Source organism: Eleutherodactylus coqui, chromosome 2 (genome assembly GCF_035609145.1).
Source record: "Eleutherodactylus coqui strain aEleCoq1 chromosome 2, aEleCoq1.hap1, whole genome shotgun sequence".
Taxonomy (NCBI): domain Eukaryota; kingdom Metazoa; phylum Chordata; class Amphibia; order Anura; family Eleutherodactylidae; genus Eleutherodactylus; species Eleutherodactylus coqui.
The window spans coordinates 48,942,713-48,969,637 of NC_089838.1; the positions used below are offsets into that span (position 1 = coordinate 48,942,713).

At 44.8% G+C, this 26,925-nt stretch overlaps 1 protein-coding gene across 6 annotated transcripts in view; it reads left to right on the forward strand.

The window, feature by feature from the left end:
- The window catches only part of LOC136611329 (uncharacterized), a 48,332-nt gene that overhangs the window by 15,930 nt on the left and 5,477 nt on the right, over window positions 1-26,925 (forward strand). The window contains exons 2-7 of one of the 6 annotated variants that reach the window (XM_066590841.1): window positions 9,825-9,904; window positions 18,584-18,710; window positions 23,561-23,601; window positions 25,699-25,799; window positions 26,043-26,139; window positions 26,864-26,913. In XM_066590841.1, the coding sequence (XP_066446938.1) occupies window positions 9,845-9,904; window positions 18,584-18,710; window positions 23,561-23,601; window positions 25,699-25,799; window positions 26,043-26,139; window positions 26,864-26,913 (476 nt within the window). In that variant the 5' untranslated portion in view covers window positions 9,825-9,844. Of the gene's footprint in view, window positions 1-9,824; window positions 9,905-17,388; window positions 18,487-18,583; window positions 18,711-23,560; window positions 23,602-25,698; window positions 25,800-26,042; window positions 26,140-26,863; window positions 26,914-26,925 lie in introns of those variants that run through there. The other 5 variants (XM_066590838.1, XM_066590839.1, XM_066590840.1 and 2 more) reach the window with 5 other exon arrangements.

Genomic DNA, 26,925 nt, shown 5'->3' on the forward strand with positions numbered 1-26,925 from the left:
ACTGGGGTCTAACTATACTGCTACTACTAAAATATTACAAATGCTGTACTCTCCCTACACTGCTGCAAGGGAAATGTGAATCTGCTGCTTTGCCCATACTGCTTCTACGTAAATGTTACTGGGGCCTGTCTATACTGCTACTACTGAAATGTTACAAATACTATGCTCTCCCTACACTGCTGCAAGGGAAATGTTTATCTGCTGCTTTGCCCATACTGCTTCTACGTAAATGTTACTGGGGCCGGTCTATACTGCTACTACTGAAATGTTACAAATGCTGTGCCCTCCCTACACTGCTGCAAGGGAAATGTGAATCTGCTGCTTTGTCCATACTGCTTCTACGTAAATGTTACTGGGGTCTGACTATACTGCTACTACTAAAACATTACAAATGCTGTACTCTCCCTACACTGCTGCAAGGGAAATGTGTATCTGCTGCTTTGCCCATACTGCTTCTACGTAAATGTTACTGGGGTCTGACTATACTGCTACTACTGAAATGTTACAAATACTATGCTCTCCCTACACTGCTGCAAGGGAAATGTTAATCTGCTGCTTTGCCCATACTGCTTCTACGTAAATGTTACTGTGGCCTGTCTATACTGCTACTACTGAAATGTTACAAATGCTGTGCTCTACCTACATTGCTGCAAGGGAAATGTGAATCTGCTGCTTTGTCCATACTGCTTCTACGTAAATGTTACTGGGGCCTGTCTATACTGCTACTACTGAAATGTTACAAATACTATGCTCGCCCTACACTGCTGCCAGGGAAATGTTTATCTGCTGCTTTGTTCATACGGCTTCTACGTAAATGTTACTGGGGCCTGTCTATACTGCTACTACTGAAATGTTACAAATGCTGTACTCTCCCTACACTGCTGCAAGGGAAATGTGAATCTGCTGCTTTGCCCATACTGCTTCTATGTAAATGTTACCGGGGTCTGACTATACTGCTACTACTGAAATGTTACAAATACTATGCTCTCCCTACACTGCTGCAAGAGAAATGTTAATCTGCTGCTTTGCCCATACTGCTTCTTCGTAAATGTTACTGGGGTCTGACTATACTGCTACTACTGAAATGTTACAAATGCTGTACTCTCCCTACACTGCTGCCAGGGAAATGTGAATCTGCAGCTTTGCCCATACTGCTTTAATGTAAATGTTACTGGGGTCTGTCTATACTGTTACTACAACTGAAAAGTTACTGCACTCTGTCAATACTGCTGCAAATGAAATGTTACTGGGGTCAGCCTACACTGCTGCAACGGAAATGTTAAAGGGGTGTGTCTATACTGTTACTACTACTGAAATGTTACTGGGGTCTGTCTGCACTGCTGGAACTGAAATGTTACTGGGGCATGTTGCAACTGATACTACTGAAATGTTACTGGGGTCTGTCTACACTGCTGGAACTGAAATGTTACTGGGGTCTGTCTAGACTTATACTACTGAACTGTTACTGGGGTCTGTCTATACTTCTACTACTGAAATGTTACTGGGTTCAGTCTATACTGCTGCAAATGAAATGTTACTGGGGTCTCTACCTACTGCTGCCAATGAAATGTTACTGGGGTCTGTCCATACTCTTACCACTGAAATGTTACTAATTCTGGGCTCTGCCTATACTGCTGCTACTGCTATGTTACAGGGTTGTGGATACGGAGGCTTGCCAAAGACATGATGGTGGCAAGGCCACGCTATTAGGTCCCCAGGCGCGACACTTTTTCAGCGACACGGTTACTGGGAAGGTGCATATAACCACGGACACATACTGCCTCAAAAACATACCCCTCCTCCTCCTCCAACAATGAAAACTATCTTGGCAAATGCTTTCGCAGTGGTCCGTCTGGCGGCAGTCCAAGAATTTCACCTTTAACGACACAATAAGAAAGCCCCCCACCACGGCCCACTTAATCCTGGCCACATTCCGAAAACCAACTAAATAAAACCGCGCTACTATATCCACACTCCACATTTCATCCTGGCCACATTCCGAAAACCAACGAAATAAAACCGCGCTAATAGGTCCACAGTCGCGACCACTTTCCCACCAACGCGGTTACTGGTAAGGTGCATATAACCACGGAAACGGGGACAGGACACGTACTGCCTCAAACATCCCCCTCCTCCTCCTCCAACAATGAAAACATTCTTGGCAAATGCTTTCGCAGTGGTCCGTCTGGCGGCAGTCCAAGAATTTCACCTTAAACGACACAATAAGAAAGCCCCCCCCACCACGGCCCACTTAATCCTGGCCACATTCCGAAAACCAACTAAATAAAATAGCCGACTGGTAGACCAATGGTGGCTTCCAACTTGGTGGTACTGCTAAGTCCAAAGATTAGCGTACAGCTGAGGTCGGAATACAGGTGACTATAGAACACACCATCCCTGCAGGGCAAGGGACTGAGTTGCAGCAGGTACCGACCCTAAATGGAAGCAGGCCAGCTGAGAATCACATACTCCCTGAATGATTTTGGACTGACTGATGATGAGGCCTTTACTTGTGATCATCTTTGGTAATTCCTAAGAAAGATGCTTGCGTGGTAGTAGCCGGAAACTTGGATTGCTATTTGCTAACACTTTGAAATGGACAACGGAAACCATAGGAATGAAGCCTTTCCATTTTCCAGCTTGAGATGAGAAGGAGTGCAGACTTTCAATACCTTGAGTATCCTTTTCATTGCAATCAAATGCACCTCTCTTGTCTTAGAAAATACTAGCTTTTCCACATAGGTGTTGTCAATCTGTCTATACTGTTACTACTGAAATCCCACTAATACTGGGCTATGCCTATCCTGCTGTTATGGAAATGTTACAGGGGTCTGTCGATACCGTAACTACTGAAAGGTAACTGATACTGTGCTCTGCCTATACTGCAGCTACTGAAATGTTACTGGGGTCCGTCTATACTGTAACTACAGAAGTGTTAATAGGGTCTCCCTAGACTTCTGCAACATAACTGTTAGTGGGGTGTGCGTATACCTTAGCTACAGGAGTATTACAGGGGTTGGTGCATACTGTGGGTGCACTAAGTGTTCCCATCGCGGTGTTCCATGTATATGGCCCCCCCAAAAATTACCCAGTCTGACTAGGGCATGCAGTGTGGGCCGAAGCCCACCTGTATGTAATCTGACGTTAGCTCTGCTGTCCAGGGCACTGCAATGGGATATAGTTATGTACCGCCGGTGGGTTCCAAGGAGCCACCCATGCTGTGGGTCCACAGGGACTTCACATTGGGGAGTTCTACTTGCCTGTGTCTATGTATAAAAAACCCCAGTCTGACTGGGGCATGCAGTGTGGGCCAAAGCCCACCTGTATTTTATCTGACGTTACATCAGCTGTGCTGGGCACTGCAATGGGATTTATTTATGTACCGCCAGTGGCTTCCTGGGGCCCACCCATGCTGTCGATCCACACTGACTTCACATTAGGGAGTTGTACCTGCCCGTTTGTATGTATAAAAAACCCCGGTCTGACTGGGGCATGCAGTGTGGGCCGAAGCCCACCTGTATTTCATCTGACGTTAGCTCTACTATCCGCGGCACTGCATTGGGACAAACTACAGGAGCAATACAGCGCTAATGAGACGTGCACAGCTACGCTAGCATTGGAGTCCGCTGTAGGCCTGCGATTGCTGAGGGTTTGTGCAGAGGCCTATGTCCTGGATGCAGTGAAAGTCCGCTTCCTGCCTAAGATTGCGGAAGCTGTGGGCCGAGGCCTATGTCGTGGGTGCGGTGCAAGTCTGCCATGTTTGGCCGCTCAGATTTATTTTTTGTTCATGTCTTGGGTTTCCTAGGACCCACCTATGCTGTTGGTGCCCACTTAGTTTCCATCGCGGTGTTTGACCTGTCTGGCACAAAGACACTGACTGACTTGGGTAGGGGGCAGAGTGCAGATGGCTTTCCCCTTGCGGTGTCGATTGAGCAATGCGACACCTTGACAGAATGAATACTGTGTTGGCACATGGATTCCCCATTGCTATGCCCACGTTTGCAGCTCCTGACGGAGGTGGCACAGGATTGAATTTCTCATTGCTTCAGTACAGCATTGTGGGCTATCGCCCCGCCCCTCTTAAAGAGGGTCGCTGCCTGGCCCTGCCAACCCTCTGCAGTGTGTGCCTCTGGTTCCTCCTGATCGCAGACACACTTATAAATAGACATGAGGGTGGTGTGGCTATGCAGCCAGCGTGTGGCATGAGGGCAGCTGAAGGCTGTGCAGGGACACTTTGGTGTGCGCTGTGGACGCTGGGTCGTGCGGGAGGGTTGGGCAGCATGTAACCCAGGAGAAGAGGCAGGGGTGTGTCCCGCAGGCAGAGCTTGTGCTTAGTTGGAGGTAGTGTGGTGCTTAGCTAAGGTGTGCCTTGCTAATGAGGGTTTGTCCAAAGTAAAAATTGTTATGGGGGGGGGGGGCACTCTTGCCGCTATTGTGGCTTAATAGTGGGACCTTGGAACCTGAAATGCAGCCCAGCATGTTGCCCCTCGCCTGCCCTATCCGTTTCTGTGTCGTTTCCATCACTTTCTTGGGTTTTGCAGATTTTCACCAATGAAAACCTTAGCGGAGCATGGGCGATATACAAAAATGCTCGAGTCGCCCATTGACTTCAATTGGGTTCGTTACTCGAAACGAACCCTCGAGCATCGCGAAAAGTTCGACTCGAGCACCCGAGCATTTTGGTGCTCGCACATCTCTAGTTGTTATATATTATACCGCTGAGGTAACTTGAAAGCTGCGCTGTGATTGGTTGTTATCTAGATATATAAAAACAAATGTATGTATGTCTGTCTGTCTTCGCAGCAACGCGCGACGGGTAAGCTAGTCTATATATATAAAAATGAATGTATGTCTGTGTGTCTGTTTGTCCTTTATGCGCTACTACACCATTCATCCAATCGCCATGAAACTTTGGGAAGTTGTTGAGTACACTCCTGGGAAGATTACTGGCATAGTACAACTATCCTACGATAGATGGTGCGCGTGCGAGTGTTGTAGACAGTTATGCCCCCCAGACAAAAATCGTTTGATTTCCATCTCAAGCACGAAAGCAAAAGGCATTACGAGCAACGGGATGCGTGTTCAACTACAAAATGATGCATCCGCCGAACGTTTCGCAAGGCAATTGCTGCATATTGAGAATGCTGAGGTAAAATGAAAGCTGTGCTTGGTTGCTATTTCTTATACTGCTGAGGTAACATGAAAGCTGTGCTGTGATTGGTTGCTATATATTATACTGCTGAGGTAACATGAAAGCTGTGCTGTGATTGGTTGCTACTTCCTATACTACTGAGGTTACATGAAAGCTGTCCTGTGATTGGTTGCTATATATTATACCACTGAGGTAAAATGAATGCTGCGCTGTGATTGGTTGCTATTTTTCATATTGCTGAGGCAGAATAAAAGCTGTGCTGTGATTGGTTGTTATTTCTCTTACTGCTGAGGTAACATGTAAGCTGCGCTGCGATTGGTTGTTATATATTATACCACTGAGGTAACATGAAAGCTGCGCTGTGATTGGTTGTTATCTAGATATATAAAAACGAATGTATGTATGCTCGTCTGTCTTCGCAGCAACGCGCGACGGGTAAGCTAGTAGATATATATTATATTTGGATCATAGAATTTGTGGATATAGATTAAAGATAGAATTTAGATTATATATATAATATATGTATATATAGACCACCAATCTGACCAGCAATGAAAAAATTTTTCCAGGGGAAAGCAATCCAGAGATTGTGTTATACAAACTGGCCACTGGATGCCACTGTAACATCAGGTTTTACAAAACATAGGTTTTGTCAGTTATACCAGTATTTGAACACTGTTTACTCCTGGATGTGGTGGGATAGGTTAGTACAATTAGAACTAGCAGTACAGTTAACCAAAATAACCAACACCTTCTGAACTGTATGGTGACTAATGCTAGAACCAATAAAGTAGACAAATTGGAAGTAATAATGTCTGAGGTAAACTATGACGTAGCAGAAATAACAGAACTTGACAAAGAGCCTTTACATTTTGGGTTGAAACGCATGTTGCGTTGAGGAATAAAGTGTTCATCTGCTCCAGATGTAATTTTTGCACCATTTATGCTTTTAAAAACTTCATTTTTTTCTGCTATTGTGATTTGGATCTGAAGCCAGGATCCTTCTCTCGGGCGTGCATTTCCCACTTCCCTCCATGTGCAGTATTAGGTATGCTGATGGAGCTTCAGTATATAGAGAAGGCAACGTCCATACTGCTATATTATATAAAACCGACTTTATTCACCCCGGTCATCAGTGGCAACGTTTCGACTTCTAACCGAAGTCTTTGCTAAGCCCACTAAACATACATAGGTACATCATATATGTACAAATTACAAACACTCTGCAACCAATAACATACACATACATGATAAAATCAGCCCCTCACCAGGTGTAGCTGGTTTCTCCAAGGGTACCTCCCATCTTACTCCTTGTTAGATTATGTCTGGCTACATTAGTGCAACGGCATTTCCCAACTGCTGTGCGGTTGTGTGGGAATTCCCATTCTCGTGATGATTCAATCTGACCAACTGGCATCCCGTACTTGTACTGCACAAGCGCGTGCGCCTTATTCAGTGAAAGTGGGATGATGTCATGCATATCTGGATGGGACCCAGTATCATGTCTGCACAGGGGTACATTGATCACGTGACAGGTCACATGATAAGCAGCAGAGCCGCTGGGACTACACGCATCTCCCACGCATGTGTGTGGCGGACCCCCTCACAGAGTGACCTCATACCCTTATCGTAGACAGTTGCCTCACAGTGCCTATGCTGAACTAGCAACAATTTATGATGCTACAGGCATTAATACTAAATAGTAACAATATTGTGTATTAGCATCCAACATCCGCACTATGTTAGTGGGAAGCAGTTTCTATCAGCTACCTCTCATAACATGAGTGTTAAGTAGCCACTTTTATAGAATAAAGGGCATGAATGCTTCCCACTGATACTGCGGCGCTGAATGTCACTAAACAACTCTCAATCAAGAGACAACTGTCAAGTATAGCAGGAATAACAGAGACCTGGTTGGATAAAAGCTGTGACTAGACGGTGAACCTGCAGTCTGTTCTGAAAAGATTGTAAAAAAATAAGAGGGGGGGGGGTGTCTTTATGTTAAATCCTGTTTTTAGCCTACATTACGGGAAGATATATCTGAGGGAGATGAACATGTGGAGTCTGTATGGGTGGAAACACAATAAAATCCTTATAGTGGTTTTCTATAGGCCACCAAATTTATTAGAAGCCACTGAAAATCTGTTACTGAGGCAAATAGATGAAGCAGATAATCACAATGAAGTAATTATTATGGGGGACTTTAACTATTCGGATATAAACTGGAATGTCGAAACCTGCAGATCCCATAAAGGTAACAACTTCCCGTCAATTACTAAACTTGTATAGGACTCGACAAGAGGGACGGCCAGTTTAGGCTTGGTATTAAACAATAGACCTAACACAATAACAGGGGTGCAGGTTGGGGGGTACCTGAGAGATAGTGACCATAATATAATACATTTCAACTTGCCTTTTTAAAAGGGAGTTTTATATGGGTTCTAAGGGAATTAAGTAATGTGATACACAATTTGGTGCCGATTTTCAAAAAAAGGGGTCAAAAAGTGAACCTGAAAACTACAGGCTAGTAAGTCTTACTTCTGTTGTGCATAAAATGTTTTAGGGTTTCTAAGAGATGATATCCTGGAGGACCTCAAGGAAAATAGCTGTATAACTCCGTATCAGCACGGGTTTATGAGAGTCAATGGATCCTGTGTATCTGGACTTTTCCAAAGTGTTTGATACAGTGCTACATAAAAAGTTGGTATATAAAATGAGAAGGCTTCGTCTGTGTGAGAATGTGTGTGAGTGGGTAAGTAACTGGCTCAGTGGTAGAAAGCAGAGGGGGGTTATAAATGGTACATGATTGAATCACCGTTGCTAGTGGGGTACCACAGGGAGTAGTATTGGAGGGGTTACCATTATTATCTGGGTACCACAGGGAGCAATATTGGAGGGGTCACTATTAGGGATGAGCTAGTATACTCGCTAAAGCACTACTCGCTCGATTCGGGGGCCGGCGCGGGGCGGGGAGCTGCGGGGGAGAGCGGGGAGGAACGGAGGGGAGATCTCTCTCCCGCCCCCTCTCCCCCCGGCTCCCCGCCACGACTCACCTGTCAGCTGCAGTGGCTCCCGAATCTTCAGGGACGAGCAGGGAGATACTCAGCTAAAGCACATTACTCGAGCGAGTAGTGCTTTAGCGAGTATACTCGCTCATCCCTAGTCACTATTACTAGTGTGGTATCACAGAGGGCGACATTGGAGGTGTCACTGTTATTGGTGGGCTACCACAGGGGGGCAGTACTGGAGGGGTCACCATTAGTTGTGGTTTATCACAGGGGACAGTATTGGAGGGGTTACTAGTGGGGTACCACAGGGGGCAGTATTGGAGGGGTCACCATTACTAGTGGTATACCACAGGGGGCAGTGTTGGGCCCTATTCTTTTTAATATATCTATTAATGACCTGGTAGAAGGATTGTGCAGTGAAATATCAATGCTTGCAGATGATACAATACTATGTAAGGATATTAACACAAGAGAGAACGCACAGAGATTGCAAGAGGATCTGGATAGGTTTGGAGCAGAAAAGTGGCAAATGAGGTTTAACACTGATAAATATAAGGTTCTGCACATGGGCAGAGGAAATACATGTCACCATTACACATTAAATGGGAAATTACTGAGTAACACTGACATGGAAAAGGACTTGAGGTTTTAGCTAATTGGAGCAACCAGTGGCAGGCAGCTGCCGCCAAGGCAAATAGGATTATGGGGGGGGGGGGGGGGGGGCATCTAAGGGCACATGACAAGAACATTGTTTTTCCTCTTTACAAGTCACTGGTCAGACCACACAGGGAATATTGGGGACAGTTTTGGGCATCGGACATATTTGAGCTTAAGTGCGTACAAAGTTGGGCAGCTAAAAAAATAAATGGAATGGGCGGATTACAATACCCAGAGAGGTTGTCAAAATCAGGGCTATTTAGATTTGGAAAAAAGCTGGCTGACGGGTGACTTAATAACTATGTATAAATATATCAGGGGACAATATAGAGATCTCTCCCATCAGCTATTTATACCCAGGACTGTAACAAGGGGGGACTCTAATAACTGAATAGGTATATCAGGGGACACTACAGAGTTCTCTCCCGTCATCTATTATACCCTGTACTGTAACAAGGGGTCGCCCTCTGCGTCTAGAGGAAAGACGGTTTCATCACCAACACAGTAGCGGGTTCTTTACTGTTAGAGCAGTGAGACTGTGGAACTATCTACCTGAGGACGTGCCGATGGGGAACTCAATAAAAGAGAACAATAGGGGTCTGGACACCTTTCTTGAGCAATACATTATAATATATTATATCACTGTTTACTTCAGAAGGGTCGGTGATTATTCCGATTGCCAGATTGGAGTCGGTAAGGATTTTTTTCCCCTTAAATGAGGAAAATTGTCTTCTACCTCATTGGGTTATTTTCTGACTTCCTCTGGATGAACATTAGGGGGTAATAGGCTGAATATACGTATTTTTACAGCCTTACATACTGTTACCATGTATGTTAGTATGTGTTTCTTTAGGGTTCTGGGGTAGGATGAAGGGGGTCATTCAAACCACTTGAGATTTAAATGCTGCGTGATGTTATTTCTCAAATTTCAGATTATGAAGAGCCTGTTATTTCTCAAATTTCAGATTATGAAGAGCCTTAACTGTGTTTCTTCTTTTGTCCACTAGAAGGCAGTGATTGATGCAAAATGTTCCCTCCACATCCTGAATATTCCTCGGGGCTCAGAGAGGCTCCGGATCTCCCGGAAGTAAGAGAATAAAATAAAGCTAAAATCCTATTATCTGTCACGCAATATTCTGTAAAATATTGTCCTAAGTGTTCTCAGAGCTCCAAACCTATGTGGTAATTAATTTGTTAATAAATCTTGCAGAGCTCTGATACAAACCGCACCAAATCCGCAGTATAGACGTAGAAGGTTATGATACAATTTTTTTCTGCCTGCAGTCACCACTAGGGGGAGCAGACATAGGTGAAAAATTCCTAATAACATAATTATAAAGGTTTGTCGCTTTCTATTAAAGTAATTGCTTAACCCCTTGAGGATGCGGCCATTTTTCATTCTTTCAATTTTGGTTTTCTTCCTCGCTTTCCAAAAAATCATAATTTAAAAAAAAATAAATTTTTCCACACCGGCTCTTCGGGACCGACTACAGATTCCCACTCTACAAACTGGGGATTCCCCTCTCCTCTCTTCTTCACTTTTCTCTATACACTTCTCTACATTTCTTCTTTTCTCCTCTAACTCTTTAAATGACAAATAGGTTTGGATGCCCTTCACAACGTTCTTCAGCCGTCGTGGGGAGGGTGGACGAGGCCCGGACCTGGAAGCGACCGGACTCAGTCATTCCCCCACTAGGGACCGCAGCACTGGTTTGCTGCAAAGACGCTAGTCGTCTACCAAGTGTTAGTTCTGTACCACACGGTACACCTATGATGACAAGATTTCAATATGTTACAAGTGGTTGTTTGTCCCCCCTATCCTCTCCCCCCCCCCCCCTCACCCTCTTGTTTGACCCTTCTCCCCCCCCAATCCAGGTTGCTACACAGAAGTAAATATCAGCCTACGGCACTCGCTAGTCCTCAACACAACCTCCCAATATGATAAGATAGGACGATTAAATGTATGCTCTTTTAATACAAAGGGGCTTAACAGCCCCAACAAGCGCAATCAGGTGCTGTATAGACTCCACAGGAAGCGGGTTTCAATTGCCATGCTCCAAGAAACACATTTTCCACGCACCGGACCTCCGGACTGTGGGAAAAACAGATTTCACCCCTTATGGTTTCATTCCATGCACCCGGAAAATAAAACCTGTGGAGTCTCCATAGCATTTCACAAATTTATGACACCCGTAATCCTGTCACAAGAAATAGGAGACGACGGGAGATACATATTCCTTAAGGTATCCATTGACAATAGGATTCTCACAATCGCTAACCTATATTTCCCTAACCAAGGACAGGTGGCCTTTGCATCCAGAGTTCTCTGGGGACTAAAGGACTTCGCAGAGGAGACCCAGATCATTCTGGGAGGAGATTTTAACATGTGCATGGATCCCCGAATAGACTACTCCACGGGACGCTCTGCACTCAATAGAACGGCCATCCGCAGGATTCAGAAAGCGTTAGTGAGTATGGACCTGATTGACCTATGGCTTATCATCCATCCGGGTAAGCGTGATTACAGTTTCCACTCTATGGCACACAATTCTTATAGTAGAATTGACTACATATTCATTTCACATAGTCTACTTGACAGGGACCCACAATGTTCCTTAGATGTATTCCTGTGGTCAGACCATTCTCCTGTCTTTGCATCCATGGGCCCGGGGGACACAGAAAGAAGGACATCCACACGGCTCCTTAATGATCACTTACTTAAAGGTGCGGCCTGCCTAAGCGATGTAAATGGGAAACCCTGAAATGTATATTAAGGGGGGTGTTCATATTCCATGGAGCAAGAATTAAAAAAGATCAAACAGCAAAACTCACCCAACAAATAAAAGACCTCAATATTAAAGAATCCTCAAATAAATCCCAGGCGACTCCCTCCCTACAAGCCGAGATATCAGAACTCGAAACCCAAAATACTAGACATCTTAGACCAAAAAACTCTGGCCAGAAGAGATAAGATTAAAGCCGGTTACTATGAATACGGCGACAAGAGTGGCAGATGGCTAGCCAGATCACTACATCCCAGAATGGCTCAGCCACACATACATTCCATCAATTCCTCAACGGGCAGACGAGTACACTCCCCGTGGGAAATAATGGAAAAATTTTGCCTATTCTACTCCACACTATATAATATTCCCGAAACATGGACTGAATCGGACAGTCGGTGTGGACAGAGAGTGGAGGAGTACCTGGACCGCCATGTCACGAGACACCTCTCTACGGAGGAGGCTCAGGACATGGAAGGAGATATTGGGGAGGAAGAACTTACACAGACGGTGAAAGAAATTAAAACCGGGAAGAGCCCAGGTCCGGACGGGTTCTCCCCGGGATTCTACAAAACATGTGGGAGCCTGTTCTCCGATGTACTGCTAAAGGCCTTCAACGCAGTGTCTAGGGGCTGCCCCTTTCCTCCACAGGCCCTACAAGCACATATCGTTCTGATTCCTAAGCCAGGAAAAGACCCCTTAGTGTGTCGCAACTACCGCCCGATCTCGCTCATTAATTGTGACTTAAAAATTTTCTCCAAAATTATAGCAAACAGACTAAGTACCTCAATACCCCGACTTATATATGGTGACCAGGTCGGCTTTGTACCGGGGAGAGAGGCCAGGGATAACGCTGCCAAGACCCTGTCCTTAATCGACTGGGCAAGAAGGAGGAAAACGCCACTCTGCTTGCTCTCTGATGACACAGAAAAAGCGTTTGACAGGATAAGTTGGAGATTCCTGGAGGCGACTCTTCAGAAGGTCGGAGTAGTACCTAGGGCAATAGCATGGATTATGGCACTATACAGAAGCCTTTCGGCACAGGTCAGGGTCAATGGCAGCCTTCCAGTCCCATTTGAGATCAGGAACGGTACGCGACAGGGCTGCCCCCTGTCTCCTACCTTATATATACTAGTGATGGAAACTTTAGCTAATGCCATCAGCAGCAACCCCTCGATTAAAGGAATACGGGTGGGTAAAGAGGAACACAAAACTTCACTCTTTTCTGACGACCTATTAGTGTATTTAGCTGAACCCCGAATAGGCCTCCCCAACATCATGCAAGAATTTACAACCTTTGGTAAGCTTAGCAACTATAAAATTAATGCGCAGAAGTCAGTGATTCTTAACATCTCGATCCCCAGAAAGGAAGCCGACGACCTAGCTGAGGGGTTTCCATTTCTCTGGGAATACAAGTCATTCAAATACCTAGGGGTCCACATCCCAGCAGATCTAACCCAGATATACAAACTAAACTATAAACCTATCTTATTAACCCTGAAGGGAGACTTGGAAAGATGGTCGGGGGCCCCATTATCATGGTTTGACAGAATGAACGCGATTAAAATGGACATTCTGCCGAGACTACTATATATTTTTCAAACTGCACCGTGTAATCCCCCGGGTATCTTCTTCGACAGACTACGAAGTCAAGTGCTCAAGTTCGTATGGAAGGGAGGATCCAAAAGACTTAGCTATAAGAGCCTCACCAAACCCCCCCAAAAAGGGGGGATGGGACTCCCGGACTTTCGTGCATACCACAAAGCGACCATAGGTACTTTTGTGCTAGACCTATTTCACCATAGGACAGACAAATTCTGGGTGCAAATAGAAAACGGAAACAACATCCTCGAGACAAGGGGGGTGTTTTGGATCCCCGGAAATACTAACTGGGAGAAAGCAGATGCTTCTACCATGATGCGCACACTGATAGGGGCATGGAAGGGAGGTTGTAAGATCACTGTTCCGGGGCCCCTCACCCCATTGGTCGGGAACCCACACCTTCCGGCAACACTGACGATGCGTAGTCTAGGGTTCACACCGACAGGCACAGAGGCCAGGGTAGGAGAGGTAGTGGAGCCCGGAGGCATACGGGACCTGGTGTCCCTGGGAGGAGCACGGGAGGCTCCCCCGGGTTCATGGATGCAGTATTTGCAAAGAGGCAACTATCTAAAAAAGATAAAACCCAATCAGGGATGGAACATGAGTTATACTCCCTTCGAGAGACTATGTTGTGCCTCGGAAACTCCCAGACACACAGTCTCATTGCTTTACAATCAACTGCTAGAGGAACGTCTGGAAAATCACCAGCCCAGATGGATAAGAGCTTGGGAGGAGGCCTTGGGAAAGGTGGTCCCCGGGGATCTCCGGAGCAGGGCGTTTCAACTTACCCATAAGATGTCTATCTCTAGCAGGCTCCAGGAGTTAAACTTTAAGATCTTATCATGATGGTACTTGACCCCTGAGAGGCTACACACGTTCTTCCCCTCATCCCCGAACGTGTGCTGGCGCTGCCAGGTGGGAGCGGGATCGATGCTCCACATCTGGTGGGAATGCCCTATGGTGACACCCATGTGGCAAGATATGAAACGGCTATATGAGGCAGTATGCAGAGAACTGCTTACCTTAACACCTGAGTTGGCGCTCCTGTCTATCCCCTCAGGCGATGCTCCATGTCTCAAAAAAGGCCTATTACGATATTTTATAATGGCAACTAGACAGGTGATACCGAGGTTCTGGAAACAGAGCTCAGGTATACCCAGAAGCGCATAGGTGGGGGCGATGGACGAGATAGAACGAATGGAGAGGCTTAGGCTAATGGAGGACGCAGAAGGATACGACCAGTTCTATCGAACGTGGGCCGTTTGGACAGATAGCCGAAATACTCAGGGATTCTTGAGATGGTTAAATACAGGCTTCTGGGAGTAAGAAAGGTGGACCATGTATAGTAGCGAGAACATAATACCTGCAACCTGGTACCCCAACCCCTTTTTTTCTCTTCTCTTTTGCTTCCTCTTCTGTCCTTGTGCCCGACATACCCCACCCCCCGTTGTTTGTGTGTATTATAAGTTACAACAAAGCCAAAGAATCTGGAGGTATAAGGAACTTTATTTGATGTTTCATTCAGTAATATTACAACTTTTCCTTTATTATCGACAAGTTCAACTTACATAGTAGTTCCCAGGTTTTATGTGAATATGTAATGGTTCTACAAGTGATGTTAACAAAAAGCAATAAAAATACTTTGGGAAAAATATATATATTTTTCCATATTTTTTCCATTGCAAGGTGTATTTTATAAATTGTACCATTTACTGTATTATATAATGTACTGAAAAACATTTAAATACTTCCAAGTGGGGAGAAATTGACAAAAACAGCAATTGCGCCATTTTTTTTTCTTGAGGGGTGTCTTAGTTTTACAGCATACATGGTGCAGCAAAAATTATATGTTTACTTTATTCTGTGTGCTAGCATGATTGCGGGGATACCTATTTTATTAACCTATTTTACCTATTTTTATTGGTAGTATTTACGGGTTGATATGACTTTTTCAGTCTTTTCTATTAATTTTTTTCTTAGAAAAAGGGTGATCAAAAAGGTGCAATTCTGCCGTTCTATATTTTACGTAAAAGTACACTCTTTGTCAAAACTCCCAGAAGAATTTGTCGTTTAGCCCCAAAACTGGGCATGCAGTTCCACCTCAGACAGATACGTAAATGATGAGAGTTGTGGTGTGATTAGATGAATGGTCTTGTCACCAGAGTCCCTAAAAGTGGTTAGCCCCTTGGCCTATAAAAGGCTCTCAGAGGCTCCTTGTTTGTAGTGACCTCTTCTTTCGCTTGTGTAGAGCTTGTTGGGCACTAGATGTCCCTACGACACAGAGAAGAGATTTCACCCCATTACCAGAGTCTGAGAGGGGGCGCATTATTGGGATGTGAGAAGCTAGATGGTCGTATCGATGAATTCTCCCCCACTGGGCGATCTGACCAGACTGTTAGGGGGTGTTGGGAACAGTGGATGGGGGCACACAAGATGACCGGGCTCAGGGCGCCCCCTACAGACCACCAGCTTAGCAATATGTTCAGGATATTCTACATCCATGTGTGTTCCTCTCATGGTGGCTTTTAAGATGCAGCATGATAATGCTATGTCGCACACATAAGGGTGTCACAGAAATGCCTCCACAACATTGTGACACTTCCGTGGCCACCTGGTCGCCAGAGTTCTCGCCAATAAAACATGTATGGGACCATCTGGGACGCCAACTTCGAAAGGCTCCATGTCTGCTCTTATTACTGTTAAGGACACAGAGTGTGGACCCACTGGACCAACCAACCAGTTAGGTTTTGGGTTAGTCTCAGTATGGTTGGCAGTTGACCCCCTGAAGTCAGAAGTACCGGCAGAGGTGCTATGAAACAGAATAATGTAGGAATAAATCTTGCCCTTTGCTAAACAGGAAGATGGGAGAACCCCTGCCCAATAGCGGGGTAGGCGTCGTGACAAGGACGACCCCATGGTCTTCACATCTGGACTAGCTATCCCTGACAGGACACAGGAGAGAAGTACTGGGCACAGGACGCACCAATAACACAGGACAGGGCTGTGCAAACAATGGAACTGGGAACAGTACCAAGACAGGAGCTGGCAGCAGACAGATGTGCACAAAGACACAAGCAAGGACAGGAATAGACCATAGGTCAGGAACAGGGTCTAACAACTGACAAATGTATAAGTACAGGATGGCATTAGGCAATGCTGGGTGACTGGAGCTGGACACACCAGGCTAAGACACAAACGTCAGGAAGCAGCAAACATACAAGACAAAGAGCAGACAGAAAAGCCAGGCGTGAGGAAGCCATGAAAGATGACTGAGCCAAACACATAAACGAAATAAGGTGCAGAAAAAGAGAGAAAACCAATAAATGGAATACAGATACAAGTACAGGATCAAACAGACAATGAGGACAGGAACAGGCGACCTAGGAAAGCTGGGTGTCTGAGACTAACTCACAACAAGTCTCATGCAAAGAGGAAGTGCCCCAGCCCAGCCTAAATAGGAGAGTAATGCCTATTAACCTTGCAGATGAGCTGAAAGACAGAGAACTGGTTAACTCTTTCAGTGCTGGTAAAAAACTGACATATAGAGTCCATACACACAGAAGGAACAGAACGATGGTCGCGTCTGCCCGGAACCACAAGAGGGCGGCAGACACGGGTAGCAGACCTAACAATCACAAGCTAGAGGCGGGCAAATAGAGTACTAGAGCCTCATTTTCCCCGCGTCACATCTTGTATCCAAGCTAGAGGTGGTACAACAGATTACTAGAGCCTCCATGCCTATCCGTATCACATCTCGTATCCAAGCTGGAGGCGGCCCAACAGGGTACTAGAGCCCCCATGCCCACCCACATCCCATCTTATATCCTTCTAGGGGAAGATGTTACTGACAATGAGTGTTATACAAATATATATATTTATACTCATTGTCAGTAACATCCCTCCACTAAAAATAATATACTCTTTCTAGGGGGTGGGGGTTACTGACAATGACTAATATAATATGTATACTTAGTCCTTCCAGGAGGGAGGGATTGTGTTTTTCACAATGAGTGTAATTCTGCCCATTTCTGAGGTGTCCACGTTTAAGGACCAGCTCTAGCTGTGGATTAAAGAGCAGTTTTCCTTCTGACCACTAGATGTCAGTGTTATACCTATAGTGAGAGGCAGGTGCAGCTTCATCTCCCCACAGACAGCCATAAAAACAGTAACAAAAAACATAACCCACAATTGCTGCCACCTGAGTGACGGATCGCAGGATGAGGATAACGTTCTCCAGCCGGGATGTGGGGCACCATGATGTACTCATTGTGCATCAACTCTACCTGCGCCGTTATAGCCTGGCTGCAAGTAGCGTTGTGACCGTGAAATGGCAGGTGATGCTACGCTCGGGGCACAAAGCCTCAGATGATCTGTACAGATATCCTGTCAGCAGGATGATTACATCCAAGGTAAATAAACTTCATTACTTTCCCGGGTCACATGACACATGCAGCTTCGAGAACACGATGTTTCGCTCTATTTCAGTGACTGCTGGCGGTTCAGTGTGACTGGAATAGAGCGGGCCCTTGACAGCACTAACCAATACAAGCGACCATTACTTCTCCAGGTGAGGTGGCAGGGGCCATTTATCTCGGAACAAAAACCCTAATTAGCCGGGATGGCCATAAAAGAAACCTCACGCTTCACCTTGTTTGCTCGGTAATAAGTTTTTGTGCTGCGCAGGCAGCCTGAATTGTAGAAAATTGGACCTTTTCAGAGAATAAAGCATAAAATGCTGAGTACATTTGCTTTACTCCAAGTCTTATGCTCCAGTCACATTCAAAGCGGCACTCAGAGTTTGATATTAGCAGCCCCTGCTGGTTCAGTGTTGGCATAGCACATTGACTGCTGATTCTCATCCTGATAGTGCTGGTAGATACTAAAGAAGCAGCCAGCAGAATTCTGAATGCAGCTCTGGATGTGATTGGAGTATAAAGCACCTCATTCTCTTGATATAGATTCCTTAAAGGAGCCTTATTAAAGATAATAATGCCACCTGCAGATGTAGGGGATGTAACCCTGTATATTTAACCCCTTGTAAGACTAAACCTTTTTGTTTTAATTCTTTAGGATGGTTTCACACCTGTGCCCGGAGTTCCTCTTTCTTGCTCCATTTGGGAAGCAGTAAAGGGGAATCCCCATGGCTAAATGGCTCCATCTCAGGACCGAACCAAACAGCACGGGGCAGACTCCATTGCCTATAATGTGGTCCGTTCAGATTTCGCCCAGCTGCCAGACGTTTGAGCGGAAGGAACAGCTCTGCATGCAGCGCTTATTCTTCCTGGTATTTTGAGCTGGATCTGCAGCGGAACCTCCGACCGGAAGATCCAACACAGGTGTAAAACCAGCCTTACATTTATTCCGTGTTTTTGTGATTTTAGAGTCGCTGCGCCGGCCACTTTGAACACGTCGCACTTATGAACACATTTGACAACGATTCTCCAAGATTCAGAATTTCAGCCAAGATTTCCTTTGTGAAGTTGTCGGCCGAGGAAGGCGATCCTTCAGGTAAGGAGAAACTTTGCAGAACTTTCTCACAGTTTACATTTAACGGCTTAAGATCCTAAGTTACTGCAAATCTAAGACACCCTACCAGCTACCAACATGACATGTCTGCTATTTACTGTACAGATGCAGCAGAGCTGAGTGTGTCAGATTCAGAATAGCTAAGTGTATAGGGCGCTGCTGAGATCAGCGTCAGATGTAGCAAGGTATAGAAAGGCTGGGTGCGCCTACCGCAGGATAGTTGAGTGCGCCTGCCGCAGCAGAGACAATTATGTCAGATTCTCCAGAGACAAGTGTGTCAGATCCATTAGTGCTGAGATTGTTAGATGCAACAAGACCGATTATATGGGATTGTAACAGAGCTGAGTTTGTCACTTGTAGAACAGTTGAGTGTGTCATCTGGAGCACAGCTGAGTGTGTCAACGGCTCCGGAACGGAATGTGTGTCACCTGCAGCAGAGCTGAGTGTGTCAACGGCTCCGGAACGGAATGTGTGTCACCTGCAGCAGAGCTGAGTGTATCATATACTGAAGAGCAGAGTGTCAGATGCAGCAGGGATAAATTGTGTCAGCTTCTCTGGAGTCAAATATGTCAGATGCATCATGGCTAAGACTGTTAGATGCAGTAGAGCTGAATTTGTAAGTTATGAAACAGTTGAGTTTGTTAGTTGCGGAATAGTTGAGCGCATCGGATGCAGCAGGGTGGAGCGCGCATCGGTCCAGGAGGGTGGAGTGTGTCAGCTATATATATAGATCTTTGTTTTACTTGGTCTACTCCCTGAAGTTGTTAAGAAATATCTTCAAGACTCTTGCATCTGTATTTGGGAAAGTTGGGTGACAACCGACGGTACAGTTGCCGTTAAAGCCCATGTTTGGCTGTCACCCAGCTGTCCCAAAACCCTCTCCCCCCTCTGAAAAGTAAAGAATATTTATACTTACAAGGGGTTGTATTAGATTTTGGGTGGATTTTCTGTTTTTCCTTGACTCTGATTTCTTCACGACTACCTGTAACCTGAATTTATGGACGTTTTAAACAATTTGTGGTGATGGGGTGTTGGAGGGGGAAGCAAACTTTCCATTTGTCATATGCCAGTGTGAGTCCCTGAGCAGAATAGCAATGTGGTGCTAACGCAGATCTCCGCGTGCTGCTTTGTGTGGATGTTGAACAACTCAAGATGAAAAATGTTTTTGTCAACAGACAATTAAAGGGAAAAACGATAAGAGCGTCTTGCGGTTGCCACAAAGCTTCTGCCGTGAATCGCTGTCATTAATCACAGGAATTTTCACATGGGAGTCAAAATTAGTAAGGGAACTATTTTACGAAACGTCATCAAATAGACCCATCAGACAGGGAACAACAAGTCCGGCCATGGAAATCCAGGCATCTGTGATTACAGCTGACCATTGACCCAGAGCTGACTGATCAATAGGGTTAGACGGCAGTGCCCAAGGGATCAGACAGCTGAGGAGACTTGCCTATGAGCTGATAAAATTATTTCGGCTACCATGCCAAACCCAGCATGGCACTTACAAAAACAACACCAGGAAGTTTGTTTGCTCAAAAAGGCTCTTTGCCATCTGAACATAAAAGATATTGCAAGTGACACCTTCAGATCTTAACAAGAGCGTGTGTAAGGAGGGAGCCCAGGTTCAAGTTTGTACTGTAAGGAGCTCTGTTATGATTCTATAGTTATGTAATCGGGATGGCATAAGGAAAACCTCTACTGGCTATCCTACATTACTGCAGTTTGCGTATTTCTCTATGGAGTGTTGTATACAACTTCCAATGTAGAGCTCAGGGGGGAGATCTGGAGGACTTGAAATCATAGAGAGCTGCAAGTTGGAGAGCAATTCCAGTGGTATTGAGCCTTAAGAGAGCCTGCATTGCTGGGAGAGAGCAGCCAAAGTACTGAGGAGTCAGCTTGAAGGGCCATGTGAGATGTGTCCTGGAGAATCTGTGCCTGTTAGAGAAGGGCAGTGGCACAAGAAAGGAGGCAGCCAGTGCTTGAGAAGTGCAGATCCATAATGTACAGGAACCAAGAACAAATCTGCAGGGACTACAGTCAGAGAGACTGCTACAAAGGGTTCACATTGTCCTGCAGCTCTGCGAATCAGGGTACCCTTAACAGATGTCCAAAGCTGCGTCACCCATATTATGGTACTGAACACACTGGAAATGTGTAAGTGAGGTCGGCCCTCAGGTCAGCCCAACGTGTAGAAACAGGTAGTGACTTAAAAGCAGGCCTGCCAGTTATAATACGTGAGCTCGAGCCGGCACCAGAGGAACACATTCATCCCCCAGTTGCAGACAAGTTAGTGGACAACACTTGCATTACTTTTGGAATTTGTGCAGCTGACCGCCATTGCTGGGTTTAAAACATTCGTTGGTACTAGCACTTGTTCTACAGTAAAGTGTGTTTCTGATTTTTGTGATTTCTAATAGGTTGTCAACAGACCCCACTCACATTTGAGTTAAGAATATTCTTAGTTACAGTCAGGTTGTCTGATGTTTCAGAATAACCGCATATTGCTTACCTAGTAACAGAAGCTTCTATGGCAGCTCCATTTTCAAGTTTTGTAAGCCTGGTGTCCGCACCGTACCCCTCTGTGTTGGTTGCCACTGACACGTGGCCACAAGGAGTGGTCACCAAGTGACTCATACGTGGCACATACGAGAAAAATTACACATCAGAAGTCTTTTTGGGTTGGTTATGTGCCATGTAAAGGTGTTTTGAACGATGGGTAAGAGATTTGGGAACTTTATGGTGCTCATAGACATGACAAGTTCCCTGACATCCCTTCTCAAAAGTTGGCCAGCAAGCTCTTACATGAGTGTGGCAACTATTTATAGGAGCCTTGACTGTGCCTTTGCCATTTATAGGGGCCAAAGCCCCTATAATTGGTTGTCACACCCATTTCAGACCATGCTGGCCAACTTTTTAGAAGGGATGTCAGGCAACTTCTTAAAGGAAACCTGTCAGATTCTTACAGGAAACTCAATCGGAAAAACGGGAGATCTCCTTGACTCCCAGAAGAGAAGGCAAATTTAGGAGCCCAAAAACTTATTTAATAGTGCCTATAGACATTATAAGCACCATTAAATACGTTTTTGTGCTCCTAAATTTGCCTTCTATTTTGGGAGTCCAGGAGATCTCCCATTTTTCCGAGTGAGTCAGGAAACTACGTATGACGCTATATATATTTTTAGCAGACTTCACACAGAACGACCCGGGGGCAGATATTTCCAAATCATTCATTGATTTTTGCGAGAAATGCCCTTTAGCTTAATCTGCTTTTTTAAGTATCCCCCTTGGCACTACCGATTAAGCCAAGCAATTAAAATGAGACTTCACAAATGATTTTTTTGCCTCAGCATGGCCGCTTTGACTCCATCTGCCGCGCTAATTAGGAGACAATAATTAAATAATAGTTTGAAATTTTTAAGAAGAAGAATTAATTAGGAAGCAATGTGATATTTTCTCTTTAAGTCAACAATTTAAAATCTTCCTCAGACTGGAGATTATTTGGATGGAGGGCGGGCATCAGGGGTGGCGGGTTCTCTCACCTGACCATGCTGACTCAAAAACACAATTAGCAGTTTTCGTCCCTCGGAGATGCAGGTGATGTTGTTTACCGACTGTGTGTGAAATCCATATTATTCTGCCGTGAATTATACGAGACAGTGAGGGCAAAGTTATTTTTTAGGGCTCTGTTTAAAGAGATGTTCAGGATTAGAAAAGTATGACTGCTTTCTTCCAAAAACAGTGCCACAGCTGTCCACAGGTTGTGTGTGTTATTGCAGTTCAGACCAATTTCCTTTTAATGAAGCTGAGCTGCAATACCAGACACAACTCAAAAAGACCCACAAAAATTCAATAGAAGTACCAGTGCTGGAAGGAACCTCCATACTATTACCTGGTGTGAACCCCCATAGTGATATACTAGAGCTACATGGATAATTATTTGCCATTATAGAGGGTGACAAGCTCTTGGTGATCTAAATTCCAAAATCCTCCGTTGAAGACAACTCCTTTCTTAATGGCCTACGTGCATCCTCCAAATTGGGACCTCCAGGTCTTTTATTTCAAGAACGATACAGGATTGAAGGATGTCCCCAGAAAATGTGCCAATGAGAACTTACATTGGTACTTTACATGGGCAGCATGGTCAGGGAGGATTGAAGCTTTAAAAGCAATGCAATGGGAAGACGCAGCTCTTTGATCCTTCCACCATGACTATTGTGGATATTGTACATTTTTAGGCCCCTTTGCAGTGAACCCCATTTAGTACCCATATAAATGTTAACAGTTTTCTAGTTTAATTCCTTATGGGTAATTTTATCTTCAACTAGTTGTATTACGTTTACTTTTCATCAGTTGACTCACAGTGACTCGAAATGATAATTGAAGAAGTCTAATGGCCAATGTTAATTATGGCTATTCAAAAAGTCCTAAAAATTATACGACAAGCTTCAAGATGGTTGGATAGACGCGGGTCATTAAACCTCCATGTCCTTGTAGATAATGCAACTGTTGGCCCGTCATTAAGCGTCAGGGCTTGGAACAGAACGTACAACTTTTTGTTTCCTGGGTAAGTCACATCTACAATTACGGCTGAAATTGGATTTAAAAATATCCGTAATTCAAGACTACAATGAGAGCGCATTAGCTCAGCAACAAGGTCGTGACTTAAGAGCATTGCATTTCTTTCTAATCTTGCCAGAAAGGTTACTCCGCAGCCAGGATATGATTCATTAATGGGAACCTGACTTAGTGAAAGTGCCTTGTTCTGTTTTTGGATTCATCTGTAATTATCTCCTCCCCTGCAGTTCAATTTTTTTCCATTTTTGATTCAGGGCTCGGAGATGAGAAAATAAACGCGTCAGACCCGACATGGGTGAGTAATCTAGGAACAATGCAGATTAATTGTACTACATCACATTGAGTTACTTGTATTACAAGTGAACTAAGGCTAGAGTAAAAAGGACAAATCTCCCTGGAATAGAATGGGCAGATCAATGAGTTTTTTTTGGCACAAAACTGTTTTTATAGTGAATCTTTCCTTGTAGATTTTTAGTTTCATCCCACAAAGAGTATAAGAACACGATCAGGCTTGGGGCAGAGCAGAAGGGTTTTTTTTTGTGCAAAGGTGAGTCTGCAGGTTGACAATCTTTATGGAGAGGAGGGGTGGGGCAAATTGGGCCCACTTCCTTTATGATCCTCCCAGCGAGTTGTCTTGGCTGCCTCGTGGGCAGATCTGTTTCGGTCTGTTGGACCTCATCACCAAGGTTGAGGCTAACTATGCAGTGTGCTCAAGCAGGTGTGGGGTTTGAGGAGATAGGGCCTCATAGCATAGCAAGAGCAAAGTAGGGTTGCTTCTGGGTGGTGCTCCATAGTATTGTGCCATCCACGTAACAGGACAGTCTTGTTGATCCTCCTAACATGTCAAGAGACATGTTAGGGGGAGAATGGGGCAGCTTGATTTTTATCCCTTCCTTAATGTGTCCCTAAGTTGTCCCTTTATGGTATGCCTCTAAAGTATGCACACTCCTGTATTGCCTAACCAGAGACCATATTTTGTTGGCAGATCTGTTTTGGGCTGTTGGCCCTCATCAGCAAAGTCTAGGCTAACTATGCAAGATGATAAAGTGGAATGGGCATAAATGTTGAGGGTATCCCATAGCAAAAGCAAAATGAAGTCCCTCCAAATTATTATCACCATACTATCCTGACAACAGAATATTCTGGTGCTTGTTGATCCTTCTAGCCTTTGAAGGGAGAACATTTAGAAAAAGGAAATGATGGCTGGGGTAACTTTTTTTATGGGCCCCTTAGCAGTTGCCTCTATGGTACATAAGCTCCTGTGTCCAAGGTATAAGCTAATCAGAGACAACATTTTGTGATCAGATTTGTGTTGATCTTTCGGACCTCATCAGCTTGGTATGAGCTAACTACCCTGTTTCCCCGAAAATAAGATGCGTCTTATATTAATTTTTGCTCCCAAATATGCGCTACATCTTATTTTCAGGGGGTGTCTTATTTTTCAATGAAGAAGAATTCACATTTATTGTTTAACAAAAAAAATGAACATTTATTACCGTATATACTGCACAGTACCGTAGTTGTCACCACAAACCAATATAGCTAGACAAACTGTGAAAACAAAGCAAAAATTACTCAATGACAGTCATGTCATCATTTTCTGGCACATCATCATAAACATCTGAACCCGGAATCTCCTGCTGAATTTCTTGACACTCCTGGCTCCCACACACTGTCTGGAGACTGTAATGCTCAACCCCTCAATACACTCTGTGAGAACCCAGTCTTAAGAATCACACATATGGTTGCCTGACTCACACACAGAGCCCTAAAAAAAAATAAGGGCTGTAAAGTAACGTACCTGTCTGCAGACAGAAGTTCCTGTACCACTTGTAAGCAGGGATGGTATTGCAGCTTCCGGCCACCAGGGGGAGCTCATCATAGCAGACATGTACAGCAGGAACAGAACATACAGTATGTACTTTTCCAGCCAGCAAGGGGAGCTCACAACAGCACACTCGTACAGCACAGCAGGGACAGGATAACAGCAGACTGTCTGCAGATCTACCTATACATCTGGAGGTAGGAGACAACGGGAATGGCAGCAGGGGACAGGCCTCTTGACTTGCCTGCACACTTTAGTATGCCTTACTATCGAGGTGTGCCTTATATTTGCAACTTCTGCAAATTTCTTAATGTGTCTTACTTTCAGGGGGCCTTATTTTCGGGGAAATACGGTATGTGAGATGTTCTAACGGTCTTCTCCTAAAAAGGGTCATCTTTGTTTATACAGCAGAGGATCACGATTAGATTACAGAGTGGTCACTCCTGCCAAGCAACAGACTGCCTCTCCATGCTTCACAGACTTGCTTTAAGTTTATCCCATTATATAAAATATCATAGTGTATCATGCCATAGTAACAAGATGTTCTCCATATAATTCTTTTTGTAGGACAGTGATATTTGTTCTAAACTTATAGAACAAGTGAAGTTGGACGTGCGCTTAAGAGACAGCGAAGGAAAAAGTGAACCAGAAAATTCTACGACCTCCCGGTAGTTAAAAATGTTTGGGCTCATTAATCAAAACTTACCAAAAATCCATGCTAGTTGCCCATTACAACCAATCAGAGCTTAGTGGCTATGGTCTGGTTGAAGGGACAATGAGGCCAGAAATTTTTGCCACTTGAGTAAATTCATCCATGTGTCTATATATACTACTTGTTGAGCTGTATTATACTCCAGGATCCACATCTGACCCTCGCTTCTTATTCTTCCATACGTGCTGGCCCATTACAGAGAGAGAAGAATGAGCAAAGGACAACGAGAGGAACACACAAACAAGACACAAGCATGGAAAGATGAGGGTGTAGAATGGGCCAAGGCCAAAGGAAAGGTTAGAGACAGGATGTCAACGTGATACATTCAACTTTTTGAATTTACACCAATATGTCTTTTCAAAGAGGCTTCTATTATAGATACTGGTACTTTAAAGGGATATGCCCTCACTGATCGAGAGGCTGGACCCCCTGCTGCCATTGAACCTCTACAGATTAGCTTCTACCCAGGCACTCTAACTCCATCCCTGTAACCACTGCACCTCATAGCAATGGTACAACCCTGCCCAGGCACTCTGACTCCACCCCTGCGACCACTGCACCTCATAGCTGTAGTACACCCCTGCCCAGGCACTCTGACACCTCCTCTGTGACCCTTGCACCTCATAGCTATGGTACAACCCTGCCCAGGCACTCTGACTCCTCCCCTGTGACCACTGCACCTCATAGCTATGGTGCATCCTTGCCCAAGCTCTCTAACTCTACTTCTGCAGCTGTAATAGTTATGCTGCTGCCCAAGCACTCTGACTTCACCCTGGTACCCCTGCTCCCTTTATAGCTATGTCCCTGCCCAGGATCTCTGACTCTACCCATGCACTCCCTATAGCGAGATCTCTACCCTTGCTACCCCTTTAGCTATCCCCTACTCAGGCTCTATGACTTTACCCCAGCTCTCTATAGCTATGCCCCTGCCAAATGGGTCAGGCACTCCAGTTTGTTGCCCATTAAATAATAAACATTCAGTATTATGAATTTATTCACCATCATCTGTATATTTTGCAGGTTGAAGAATTTTTGGACTTCCCTGGACTCATGGCTGCAATGGCTTATAGGTAAAATTTACT